The following is a 13926-nucleotide window of genomic DNA, read 5'->3' on the forward strand; positions in this document are numbered from 1 at the left end:
CTGCAGTTTTTCCTATTTTTCTGGCTATCTGTGATACTATTCTGAATCAATCCACCAATATGCTTATTTAAGAATATTATAGTGATATTTGAGGAATTTTGATATAGATTTTATTTAAAATATGTTTTTATCAATAAATACACAACATATATGCTCCAGTTTCCTCACACACTCCAAAAACATACAAGTAGATTAGTTGGCTCCTATCAAATTGCTCCTACTCTGTCTGTGTGTGTATGTTAGGGAATTTAGACTGTAAGCTCCATTGGGGCAGGGACTGATGTGAATGAGTTCTTTGTACAGCGCTGCGGAATTAGTGGCGCTATATAAATAAATAAATGATGATGATGATATAGTTATTTTTGTATTAGTTATACTTGTGTAATTTTGACCTCTGTGGCCATGAGTGTTATAACCACTGTGTCTAGCTTGAACACAGAAAAAAATGCATTAATTTATTAGAAATCTTAAGTATACCTCTTGGCCTTTGACATGTTAGGCAGCTCACTGTCAGATTAAATAGGCTGAAAGCACTATGGGGCTTATTTTCTAAAATATTGTCATGTGTACAAATGTGCTCTCAGCCATATCAACCAATCAGATGTTTGCTTTCATTTTCTAAACTGGATTAGATAAATGACAACTAGAATATGATTGGTCGGTATGGGTTACAGCACATTTGAAAGTTATAAACCTATTTTATATATGTATTTATTGTCATTTACACATGGGATAATTGACTCCCTATTGTATATAACTGAGGGGTTTTATGACCATATAAAATCACAGCAATTATACAAGTCACAGAATTACAAGGTGACTTCTAATATACATTTTCCTAATGAATATTGATGCAATAACAACACTGTTTATACAGATATTTACAGGTATCTATACATAGAGTATATTAACATAACTTGGGTATTAAAAGCCTGTATGTATGATTGCACTGTTTCAAAATCCTTCTTTTCAGGTCAGATTTTGAAGGCGGGCTGATCTTCAGCCACAGACTGAGTAGGATTATGTGCTAATTGTTTTGAAACTCCTTTGATAATGCCATGGAACAAAAGATAGAAGACTGATAGCTCGGAGACCTGACCTGCACATTCCCAGACAGATTCTCTGGTTACCAAAAACGAATCATTCTCTGGGGTTTTTTCAACAATCCCAAGTGTTAAACGCAGGTTGCTCAGTCCATTTACATCAGTTGTTCTAGGCAATATTTTTCGCCTTAGTCGTCAATTGCTACAAATAAAAAGAATCATGAACTACCCATTGTTATTGCAAACTATTACAGTACAACAAGTAAATGCTGCTGTACGTAGCCGGCAGTGTTTCTCGAACCCAGTCCTCAGGGAACCCTAACAGTGCAGGTTTTCCAGGTAACAAGTGATATAATTATACCACCTGTACATTTGTTACATCTGTTACAATGTATAAAAAAAATATAAACTTTAAACTCCAGATTTGGTGAAAATACATGAGTTTTATTATTTAGATAAGCACAATTTTTTAGTAGTGAGGTTCCATATTTTGTTGTGTACCCATTACAGAGAGGGAATTGAGAATCTGAGTAGCCAGTTTGTCAGAGATATTATACAAGCCCTCGATCGGCAGCCCCAAGAGGAACGATATAGTACCAGCTTTAATAGATTTTATAGGCATTGTCCTTGCTAAGGGTTGAGATCGATGACTTTGACATTCTTCCCCTGATTGTTGACCATGAATCCTCATCTGGAGGGCTGCCTTAGTCCCTTTCCCAGTTTATTTCATGCTTAGAGGTAGGAGATTGTTTAGCATTTACTAGTAGATTATAGAGGGAGGAGACCATTCCCCAAGAAGGGAGATCTATAAAGTAACAGGACTCAAGCTGGCTCTGCAATGAGCGTCTTAGGGAGAGAAGAGACGTAGTGCGGTCAGATCAGACAGCTCATGACCACTTTATTTCTTTCGGAATTCAGAACCAGGAAGATTGTATTTGGAAATGTAACCAACACTGGTTTAGGAGTTCCCATTAATGGCACCTCAGAGGGACAGATAAATGGGGGAGTATTTGCAGGACAGGCAGGATGGACATATAATTCTTAAATCTGCTGTTGAAAATCAGTGATTTGATTTATATAGTTGCACCAGTAGATCCTGAACCAGAGTTTGAACTAACAGGATTAATGGTGTCCTCAATGCTCAGGTACTTATCCATCATGCAATGCCATCAAGGAGGCGTCTGATTGGCTCCAAATTTATTCTGCAGCAGGACAATGACCCCAAACAAACAGCCAATGTCATTAAGAACTAGGAGTCCTGGAAGTGATGATATGACCCCCACAGAGCCCTGATCTCAACGTCAATGAGTCTGTCTGGGATTACATGAAGAGACAGAAGGATCTGAGCTACATCCACAGATCTGTAGTTAGTTCTCCAAGATGTTTGGAACAACCTCCCTGTGAGTTCCTTTAAAAACTGTGTGCAAGTGTACCTAGAAGAACGGATGCTGTTTTAATAGCAGAGGGTGGTCACACCAAATATTGATTTGATTTAGATTTCTCTTCAGTTCCTTCACTTAGCGTTTTGTTCATTGATAAAAATAAACTATTAACACTTCTATTTTTGAAAGCATTTTTACTTTGCAGCATTTTTTCCCACGCCTGGCTAAAAGTTCTACACAGTACTGTATATATAATATACATAAATAACAATGGCATATATATATATATATATATATATATATATATATCTCTATATATACATACATACTTTATATATATATATATATATATATATATATATATTATGTATGTATATAATGGGATATAAGAGACACATCAGCACTTAGATATATAATATATACATAATATACATAACTGACAATGATATATATATATATATATATATATATATATATAATGGGATATATGAAGCTCACAGCTATGATGGGCGGGGACTGGGCTCCCTCATTTGCTCGGTTCTCATTGGTTGGTACAGACGGGGGTGGGCGGGTTTGAGTGTTAGCCCCGCCCATTGTTTGGGATCGCAGTTATCTTTTACTACCGGAAGTTTTGGTTCGTCGTGGCCCCGCCCCCGCCGGAAGCACGTGATCCCGGAAGTTCCGGCGCTGTGTAGGGGGGATAAACAGGAATGGCGGAGGCAGCGGCGGCGCCTGTAGCTCTCACATCAACCGCGGCAGGAAAGAGCCCGCTGCCCGCTTTCCCCGACAATCCCCCCGTGGGTGGCTGGACCCGGCAAGTTACCTGCAGGTAGGAGGGGTGTTATGGTGGTGTCCGTGCTGAGGAGATGCCTGTGTGTGGGGATGTACATGGTGGGAGAGTACTGCGGGTGTGGGGTCCTGTGGTGGTGACTGTGCTGTCCGTGCTGAGGAGATGTGTGCGTGTGGGGTCCTGTGGTGGTGACTGTGCTGTCCGTGCTGAGGAGATGTGTGTGTATGTACATGTAATGGGTGATGGATATAATGTAGAGGGTGTGAAGGGGCAGGGGGGAATGGAGGGAGTAAGGATGATGTAGATGGTGGGAAGGGGCAGTGGGGGGAATGGAGGGAGTAAGGATGATGTAGATGGTGGGAAGGGGCAGTGGGGGGAATGGAGGGAGTGGGGATGATGTAGAGGGTGGGAAGGGGCAGTGGGGGGAATGGAGGGAGTGGGGATGATGCAGAGGGTGGGAAGGGGCAGTGGGGGGAATGGAGGGAGTAGGGATGATGCAGAGGGTGGGAAGGGGCAGTGGGGGGAATGGAGGGAGTAGGGATGATGCAGAGGGTGGGAAGGGGCAGTGGAGGGAGTAAGGATGATGTAGATGGTGGGAAGGGGCAGTGGGGGGAATGGAGGGAGTAAGGATGATGTAGGTGGTGGGAATGGAGGGAGTAGGGATGATGTAGGTGGTGGGAATGGAGGGAGTAGGGATGATGTAGGTGGTGGGAATGGAGGGAGTGGGGATGATGTAGAGGGTGGGAAGGGGCAGTGTGGGGAATGCAGGGAGTAGGGATGATGTAGGTGGTGGGAACGGGCAGTGGGGGGAATGGAGGGAGTAGGGATGATGCAGAGGGTGGGAACGGGCAGGGGGGGAATGGAGGGAGTAAGGATGATGTAGAGGGTGGGAAGAGGCAGTGGGGGGAATGGAGGGAGTAAGGATGATGTAGAGGGTGGGAAGGGGTAGTGGGGGGAATGGAGGGAGTGGGGATGATGTAGAGGGTGGGAACGGGCAGGGGGGAGAATGGAGGGAGTAAGGATGATGTAGGTGGTGGGAATGGAGGGAGTAGGGATGATGTAGGTGGTGGGAACTGGCAGTGGGGGGAATGGAGGGAGTAGGGATGATGCAGAGGGTGGGAACGGAGGGAGTGGGGGTGATGCAGAGGGTGGGAACGGAGGGAGTGGGGCCAGTCAAGTTTCTCCACACCAAACTCTGGAGGTCATTTTTTAATGTACCTCTCTGTGCATGGGGCATTGTTTTGCTGGAAAAAAAAAGTAAAGAGCCTTCCACAAATTTGGAAGCACACAATTCTTTATAATGTCACTGTATGCTATAGCATTAAGATTTCTCTTCGCTGGAACTAAGAGGCCAAGACCAAACCATGAAAAACAGCCACAGATCGTTATTCCTCCACCAAACTTTACAGTTGGCAGGGCACATTGGCATAGGAAGTGTTCTCCTGGCATCTGCCCATCCCAGATTAATTCGTGAGACTACCAGCCATGGCATGCTTCACTGTGAATGTTATATGGCTATATGCTTTATTTTATAGCTATGTGTGTGGCTGAAATGGTCAAACACACTAATATAAAGGGGTGCCAACATACTTTTGGCAATGTAGTGTAGATGTAGCAGCAGTTTATTTTTATTGACCTTGGATATAAAGCAAGCTATTCCATGTTCATGAACTGCAGCAGTTTTGTTCTCCTTAGATGTAGCCTGTGCACAAAAATGAACTGTTATGCGGGAAGTGATTAAACATTGTGTGGTGTTGAAATGCATAAGATAAAAGAACCAGAATAAAACTCTACGATAACCTACGATTGAGGAAGGTGGGGTTGTGAGAATAGATCACCATCCCTTCTTGCATTGATCTGCTACGTAAGCTTTGAGACAGATTAAAACTAATAAGAAATTTCAATGGTTATGAGGGTAACGTTAACACTTTGAGGGTAGAGACTGAAGCAGTTGTACAAACCAGTCGGATAAAATGTCTGACAGTGGAGAATGTCTTTGAATCAACTATTTTCTACACTTTGGGGAGTTCTTATACTTAGCATTTTAATATTTACTTTTGACTTTTTATAGCACCTTCAGCTTCGTCTTGTTCTATGCCTAATTTGTCCAGCACAGATTGTTTAATCACTTTTGTCTTCAGTGATTTTTTTATATTTTTTTGGTGCATAGGGCATAAGACAGCGTGAGTTGTCTAAGAGCCACAACTAGAATTTTAAACTGGATTTTAATTTAGGACCACTAAACCCAAATATTAACTTTTCAGATCTGAACCATGAGGTAAGATACATTGACACCAAAGGTGTAAGGTTAGACTCCAAATCTTCTGTGTTTAATTGTCCATTCATTTACCTGTATTACAGATATTTCATGCACGGCGTCTGCAAAGAAGGAAACAACTGTCGTTATTCGCATGATCTGTCCACCAGCCGATCTACCATGATCTGCCGATATTACCAACGCGGGTGCTGTGCTTACGGAGACCATTGCAGGTGAGGCAGACTGACTTTCTCTTATGCTGTGTCTGATGGAGACATTACGCTTTGTGCGCAGAACGTCATCATTCAGACTCCAGGTTGTTTCCCACAGTTTCGTTTTGCTTTTATACCATTGTCTTTCTTCCAAACATCAACCTGGGTTTCTGCATGTTCTGGTATCAGTCAAAACAATCAGCTGATGTGTTTTTTTTGCGAACTGAGCCTCAATTTTTCCACCTGTCAGCATATCAAGACATTTTAAATTTGGCCCCTAAGAACGAGGAGTATTTATGTATTATGTGCACTGTGAGGAGCGTCAAGATGCACTAATGCAAAGCTAAGGTGTTCCACAAAATGCTCTGCAAATAGCATCTTGTGTGTCTCATGTTGCATTGTGACCTCTCACAGGGATCTCTGTATCCTTCTACTTTACCTCTTGTCACATCATTGTCTTTCTAAATGTTGTGCAGTGCAGCACTGGATTAACATATGGAAACTTCAAATGTCAATTGTAATCATGCTCCTCTCTGGGCCCCCATCTGTCATTATCGGGCACTGGGTCCGGAGAGCTGGCCAGGAACCAATCAGTTTGCTTCCTGGCCCAGCCGTCTGTTCAAACAGCATTGGTGGGTGACTGTCTGCACAATCTGCTTTGTGGTTGGAAGCACGATGTCATTTCACTGTGCTACCAAAATAAAACACTATGTGGCCAATTCAATTCAAGTTGGCGTGCTGCGGGACATCATCGCCGTATGTGTACTGCGGTACGCCAGCGTTGCAGATTTTCTTGCCCACCTCTAGGCTGCGAGGAACAATCTGCGGTGTTGCTTAGCTGCAGAGTTCCTTCTCGCATGTCCCAGATGTCCTCTGTGGCACATTGTCAGCCCCCGGATGTCCTAAAACAAATATTTTTTTTTAACCTATTCAAGTGAATTATATAAGAACATTCATAACCTTCATTATATCTGTGCTTTCTCTCTAAGATATGAACACACAAAACCACTAAAGCAAGAAGTAATTGGCGACACCTCTTCTGCAAGGATCTGCCCCCACGGGTCCCACCAGGAAACCAGCAGCAACATTAACAGTAAGGCAGCTGAATTGGCAGCTAGTGACCTGGCAGCTGGGGTCTCACAGGCTGAAGACTGGGTCAATGCCGTGGAGTTTGTGCCCGGGCAGCTCTACTGTGGACGTGGTAATTGTTTGGGAGGGAAATCTTATTATGCCACCTGGAACACAAAACCCAGTCACTGTCTTTCCCAACATTATCTTACAGCCAAATAATTCATCTGTGAGTTATTCTTGTTTTGTGCCATTTTCTTTTCTCATCGGTCTCCATAGAACTTCAGTATACTTGGGGGAAGCTTGTGGAGGCTTATGGGTACTTTTGTGTTAGAAAGTGAAAGGGGTGTAACAATGTGACCGCTAAGGAGAGAGAGAGCTGGGGGGGGGAAGGGGGGCATTTTTTTTTTATTTTATTTTCCCTCCAGTCTGGCTGATGGGTTCATGCCATCATTGCTTCCCCTATATATGTAGTTCGAACAACAGTCTGGTTAGGACACATAGGGGTAAACGTATCAAGCTGCGAGTTTCCGGCTGGTCTGAAGAGTGTAGATGTTGCCTATAGCAACCAATTATATTCTAGTTATCATTTATTTAGTACAATCTACAAAATAGCTAGAATCTGGTTGCTATAGGCAACATCTCTACTCTGTAGACTCGCCAGAAACTCGCAGCTTGATACGTTTACCCCTTAGTGTCACACTGTTTGTTTTATGGATGGAACAGATTTTGATTTGTGTAAGACTAGTTAGAAAAACTGAACCGCAACATCAGTGGGTGTGTGGTCTAACGCTGATGATACGGTGTTAAGTGGGAGATTTTACAGCAGATCACCATACTTTTCATTTATGAAATTCCTGTTTGTTTAAAGGATTCACAAATTTCTTTACTTATCGAACAAGCTGGTATCTGTTCTTCAGACGTATCGTACAGAATGATTACAGTTTACATTATGTGCCGTGTGTATTGTCCATTGATCTGAGTATTGGCAGTATTGGTTTATAGCTGCCCCCCACGCGGTTCTGTGGCTCACAGTAGGGCAGTTCTGTGCCTGAGATGCTTTTGGGCAGGCAGCAATAATTTAGTCAAATATGTTGCACCTCCCTGGTCTGTCCATTCTGAACCTTGTTTCCTCAGTCATGAGTCTTATTGGTTTGTTTGTAAATGTATTCAGGTCTGGCAGCTGCTTGTACAGATGTCTCGTTGCAAATGGCTCATCACTTTAGTGATTGCATGTGTGGTTGTATTAGTGAGACCAGTGTCACTGGCATGGTTGATTTTCCCTCCGAAATGCAATTTCTGTTCTTGAGAATTATAGCGGCTCCTCGCAGTGGCACATTAATTGGTGGAGGATGAGGTCTATTTTCTGCGCTCCCTGGGGAAGGGAACTCTAGCACAGACTTTCTTCTCCGCTCCCTGGTGTCTTCATGCCACCGCAGTGACTGCTCTCCCCCATCTCTTATAACTACTGACTGGGATAAACACACTGACTGATGAGACCTTTCTGAGTACAATGTACCCTCAGTATGACAGACAGCGCTGTTGCTGACTAGCTAATCAGTACAGTTATTAGTGCATTTAATACCAAGCAAGAACTTCTATTAAATACTTTTAGGGATGGTGCTTCACATTGTTTTATTATACAAAATATATTGAGCAAACTGACGTGCAGGTTTTTTGTGTTTTTATTTAAGAAAATATATTGGTTGCTGCAGGTTAGGTCTGTGCTGCCCAGGCACCAGGTTTCATATCCCTTATTATGACATTTTGCAATTAGTCCCTTTTAAAGGACACTAACTTCAAACTTTTTCTTCCTTGGTGCAGGAAAGTCAATGTTAAATTATTGTTTGTTTTTCTGTGGGAGACTTTGGGGGGGATTTAAGTTCAGAACGTGGTCCCTTAGAAGCCGCACGTGGTGACACTGTTCACGCTGCACAGATTGAGATCTCAGCTCGTGTATGCTCATAAGGGGAGATTCAGTTTGGCGGGAGGTGTCTCCGGAGCGTCCGCTGAGACACCTCACTCCAATGTTACGGCTGGAATCTCCCCATAGAGGTGTGAGGGGGAAAATGAGCAGAGATTCCTATCGTAATTGCCGGCAGTTTGCCCAGCCGGATATTGCGGTGATGTCCACGCACCATATCCCTGGTCAATTCTCACCGCAAGGATTGACATCCTATTTAATCTGAATTATAACCTGAAATGTATCTCTTATTACTAAACAGTCTGGGGGTGTTTTTGGTTTTTTTTGTGGTTGGATTTTTATTTTTTTCATATTTAAACTGGAATCCTTTTGTAGCACGAGTAAAAGTGTTGCTGAGACAACTGTGGGATTTTGGCAGTTTCTAGACTTGTATGCATGTTAGGTTTGTGTAGTTCTGATCTGTGGGTGAATTACTCAGTGGATACAATGGTGTATTATGTGGATTCCAGAACAGGCACCAGAACGATGAAGAAAAAAGTTATATTAAAGAAACTACACCTTCAATAATGTTTTTATTCCAGGTAGAATTGTTTATATTCATTGTCAGCAAATATGGCTAAATGTCAACCTAGTGGGTATAGTTGTACCGACACAGCATAGTGATGCCACTCATGATAAAAGCCTGGATGGAGAACGTTTTCCGCCTTCCTCATACCGTTGTCCTTACCCGCAGCTCCGTCCGGCCCAGACCCTCACACTCAGGGAACTGAACACCAAGAAGAGGAGAAGGAGCAGCCTGCCGACCCAGAGCTGAAGAAGCAGCTCTGCCCGTACGCCGCGGTGGGGGAGTGCCGGTACGGAGAGAACTGTGTCTACCTTCACGGAGACCCGTGTGACATGTGTGGGCTCCAGGTGTTACATCCTGCGGACACTTCTCAGCGGTCGCAACACATCAAGGTAAAGAGTTTGATTAAAATCTACTGATATCTGTTTTTACGTTTTCCCATAAATGTCTCACGTTTCCGGTTAGTAATGTGTTCAGGTAATATCATAATAAAATGGAATAAAGACACAACTATGTATGATTTACTGTCTGTAACAAATTGCTTATCCGTCTGTTATACATGTTTGTATGAGCATTTGTTAGACCCCACGCTGGTTGCTCTGTCTCATACAGATGACTGTCATGGAATTTGTTTGTGGACGCACTTTATATGTATTGCAATTGGCCTTTCAGCTTCGGCCATTACACTAACTTAGTAAAGTTTCTGACCAACTTGTGATGACTGAAGATCTAGTCAGCATTTTTAACCTTTAACTGAGACTGTTCTAGGTCGGACGTATAGAGTTTCTACAGTGAACACTACATTCAGTGCAGTGTCCCCAAATCTGGGACATGGCTCTGTTGCCTTCATTGGCCAAATTCTGACCCAATTTAATTATTTTGGGTTCTTCACTGTGCTGTGCGCGGTCCGGCAGTGTTTGTCACTCTTATTTTTTTTTTTAACGACCTGACAGAGGAAATGATAACACTCTGCTGGGACCTCTTTAGACACTGTAATTTGTGTTTATAACCCTGTTCTGATCTCCTAGTCCTGCATCGAGGCTCATGAGAAGGACATGGAACTGTCTTTTGCCATCCAGCGCAGTAAGGACATCGTGTGCGGGATCTGCATGGAAGTGGTGTACGAGAAAACAAACCCCAACGAGAGGCGTTTCGGCATACTGTCCAACTGTAACCACTCCTACTGCTTAAAGTGCATCCGTCGGTGGAGGAGTGCCAAGCAGTTCGAGAGCAAGATCATCAAGTGAGTGTGCCCTGACCTTAGACTGTCTTTGTACCATACATACCACGTTAGATGGTAACACGTTGGTGTCCTGTGTACAGGTCGTGCCCAGAGTGCCGCATCACATCAAACTTTGTCATTCCGAGTGAATATTGGGTGGAAGACAAGGAGGACAAACACAAGCTGATCCACAAGTACAAAGAAGCCATGAGGTACTGTATGTTTTACTCAGCGTTCATCTTTAAAGCTAGTCTGAAAAGCAAAGAGAATTGAAGCAAGTAGGATTGCGACAGTCGCTTCCGATATAGGCAACAGTCGTCTTGGTGTAACTTGTAGATCCTTAATAGATGATGAGCTGCACGTGGCCGCCTACCTCTGCTTTATAGGTTATCGTTGGCAAGAAGTAAATAAAACTTGTTAATATAGATGAAATCGGTTCTGCTGCTTTAGCCAAAATCCAAGTCCATATAATACAAAGACAACCTCCAGGCTCGGACTGGTAAAATATAAATGTCCTCATGGTAAAGCCGATGGTTAGAGCAGCAGGAACTATCCTGATAAACATATTGAGGTTAATCTGACATTACCCAGATTGTAAAAGGAAGTTTTGCTGGATTATAATTGATCATTGAAGATGTAACTTCCCAGATGTCTTCCAAGGCTACTATGCACACAGATTACAATTTTATTTTTTAACCAAATATAATTGTTTGTTTTTGGGAGGTAAAGCATTTACAGTCCACAGACCGCCTGTACACAGTGAAGACAGATATATTTAGAATGCAGCCTATCGCTTTAAGTTCCTAGTTACCTTCTCATAAATTGGTTCAGCCCACAGAATGGTATCTTCCACTGTCTGTAGACGACAGATGCACTCTAGTTGGTGACAGTGGCTGTACGTACATTGGCATGTAGTGACTGCGCTCAGCCTGCTGGTGGGGCTGTTTATGGAAGTAGTTTGCAGTGAAGCTGAGTCTGGGGTTCACCCTTTGATACGTGTTTAAAATTGATATATATGACTTGTGCTTTTAAAAGCATTACTGTAAACATGAAGAAAATACTGTGATAGTGTTTTTAATGCTGTAGTCCTGTGCGTTTGGCGTAGAGGTTTTTGCCATTGGCAAAGAGGTCTAATGAATGATTATTGGCAACATCTTGCGGCTGTTGCACCTTCCATGTAGTGCATTATCGCTGCTCTGTGCAAGCAGCATGATGGTTCTAGCAGCTGTTTTATTAGCGCTGTTCTGTGCACGCAGCATGATGGTTCTAGCAGCTGTTTTATTAGCGCTGTGAAGTTGTCTCACACCTGTGATAAGTCCATGTGAGGTGACGGTCCCAGCGGCTTGCAATGAACAGACCTTTCTATTATCTGTCTTCCAGCAACAAATCTTGCCGATATTTTGATGAAGGGCGTGGCACCTGCCCATTTGGAGGCAACTGTTTTTACAAGCACGCGTACCCCGACGGCCGCATAGAGGAACCACAGCCGCGGCAAAAAGGGGGCATGTCCAGTAGGTACCGGGTAAGTTCTCGCCTCCTGTTTGCTTATTAAATTGTACCATAGTCAAATAAAATGTCTGAGCTTCCAGCTAATGTTTAGTTCCTGTTTTTGTCTTTTAGCTTTGTATTCTATCTTTAAATGAAGAAATCAACTTGCTTGAACTCAGTAGGGCAACTTTTGCTTAATCTGCCGTCTGTCACTTAGATAACTTACTGATCTTTGTTTAGAAGAGTAGAAGGTTCTCCCTGGTCTAGGATACTCTATTCTACCATCACTGCACTCATTTCATCAATGAAGGCCGCTCTTCCCCTCATATCCCTTTTTAATAAATGCAAGTATGCATCAAATGTTGTAATCTGCACAAAATTATTTCCGTTATGCTAAACCAGTAGTTTAATATTTCTTTATGGTCTTTGTATGTGATTTGGTCGTGTCAACTTTGTCCTTTTTTATGGGTTTTAGTTGTTTCCTTTAAAATGTGCTTCTCTTATACACACACTGCGGTCAGCCATTGTTTGGGCTTTACCAGTGTTAATAAGAACTCATCCTATCACTAAGAACCTATGACATCCTTGTGGTACCTTATGCCTCCATCTTCCCATTGACCCCTAATTAATGGATGGGCTACATTCTCTTGAATATTGGTTTGGAGAGCTCTCTGGCTGCTTCTACCGTGAAGGTGATTGGTCCATTTTAACTGATGGATGTAGTTGGTCAGATTCTTGTGGGACATGTTTGAAAAGAGATAGTTGAAGTCACAAGTCTTTCTTTGTTTTGTTTCTTTTTATCACATTCTCCCCTCTAGGCCCAACGTAGGAACCGGTTTTGGGAATTCGAGGAGCGTGAGGGTGGAGACCCCTTCGACAATGATGATGACGAAGTGATGACCTTTGAGCTAGGTGAAATGCTTCTAATGCTGTTAGCAGCAGGCACCGACGAAGACCTAACAGACTCAGAGGACGAGTGGGACTTGTTCCACGAGGATCTGGACGATTTTTATGACCTGGACCTATAGCACCCGTCAGAAGAAGTTTGGATTGTCTGGGCAGTTTCAGACAGTAGCTATTTCCTGTGGTGTTGTGGCAGTGCCTGTGTTTCTCCTAGGCAGGCCTATCAATTCCAGGTGCTGTTGTAATAATTTTTATCCCGACGTCTGTCTTTTTTTCCCCACTGTTCCCCCCAGAGTGTTTGTTTCTCTGTTTCGAGATAACCCCTTTGCCCCCAAAACAAATAAACTAAAAAAAAAAAAAATACTACACAAAAGTACAAAATAATACACACGTGCAAATTGTGGTTTGTCTCAAGTGGTTGATATTTAAAGGGTCTGTCCACTTTTGTAAATTAAACCACCTTCCTAAGTATAATATAATAGGAGGTAGGTTTTAAGCGGATTGTACCAGTAGGTGGCGCTGAAATACATTTGAGACAGGTTCAATCTCTTTAGCAAGTTGCTCATATTGGACCGGACCATTAAGTGGTGCTGAAAGTATATTTGTAGGTTGAGGTATTACTTTAAGGTGGTGGTTGGTTATGCACTCTCGTCTTAGCTCATTCACTAGGGCAATTTACAACTGAAACATAGGCTTAGTTTACATTTTGAAGCCCCTTCTCCAATATATTATCACATTCTTCTGTCACTGTTGGTGTTACTGTTGTTGAAGCCATTTAGTCGGTGACTAAAAGCTCTTCATAGCCATAGTAGAGCTTTATAACGCCCGTATTGTGTCCATCTTGGAAACAGTATCTTGCGCCGGGTTGTATCCCTGTCGTATCCGCTCACTACTAACCTCTGCAGAAATCTGGCACGAAATTGTTTAGTCAATAGTGACCAATCGCATCCACTCCCTGTTGGTCCATCGGCTTCCTATACGGTGCAGCTCTTCCGCGTGGTTTTAGATGTTGCTGCTGCTGCACCGCGAGTAATTAAGATTACGTGCAGTCTGCAGCGTTGGGAGTATAAAG

The 13926-nt window shown here is 42.9% G+C and overlaps 1 protein-coding gene across 2 annotated transcripts; it reads left to right on the forward strand.

Moving 5' to 3' along the window:
- The first annotated feature begins 3076 nt into the window (after positions 1 to 3076).
- Positions 3077 to 13240, forward strand: MKRN1 (makorin ring finger protein 1). 2 transcript variants are annotated; one of them, XM_075210377.1, is made up of 8 exons: positions 3077 to 3254; positions 5577 to 5705; positions 6674 to 6885; positions 9410 to 9633; positions 10270 to 10484; positions 10565 to 10675; positions 11844 to 11985; positions 12770 to 13240. In XM_075210377.1, exons 1-8 carry the CDS (start codon positions 3136 to 3138, stop codon positions 12977 to 12979), a joined length of 1362 nt encoding a protein of 453 aa, XP_075066478.1. In that variant the 5' UTR covers positions 3077 to 3135; the 3' UTR covers positions 12980 to 13240. The 2 variants fall into 2 exon arrangements, with proteins under 2 accessions (XP_075066478.1, XP_075066480.1); XM_075210379.1 differs by having other exon boundaries at positions 3078 to 3254; positions 6674 to 6777.
- The last annotated feature ends 686 nt before the right edge of the window (positions 13241 to 13926 follow it).

The sequence above is a fragment of the Mixophyes fleayi genome, chromosome 4, assembly GCF_038048845.1.
Source record: "Mixophyes fleayi isolate aMixFle1 chromosome 4, aMixFle1.hap1, whole genome shotgun sequence".
Classification (NCBI taxonomy): Eukaryota; Metazoa; Chordata; class Amphibia; order Anura; family Limnodynastidae; genus Mixophyes; species Mixophyes fleayi.

What these genes read in the sequence shown, in the direction of transcription:
- MKRN1 (XM_075210377.1), top strand. Translation starts at nt 3,136, where the DNA reads ATGGCGGAGGCAGCGGCGGCGCCTGTAGCTCTCACATCAACCGCGGCA. An exon ending in TTCGAGAGCAAGATCATCAA is followed by an intron (nt 10,485 to 10,564) that starts GTGAGTGTGCCC and finishes TCCTGTGTACAG; the next exon opens with GTCGTGCCCAGAGTGCCGCA. An exon ending in AAGTACAAAGAAGCCATGAG is followed by an intron (nt 10,676 to 11,843) that starts GTACTGTATGTT and finishes TCTGTCTTCCAG; the next exon opens with CAACAAATCTTGCCGATATT.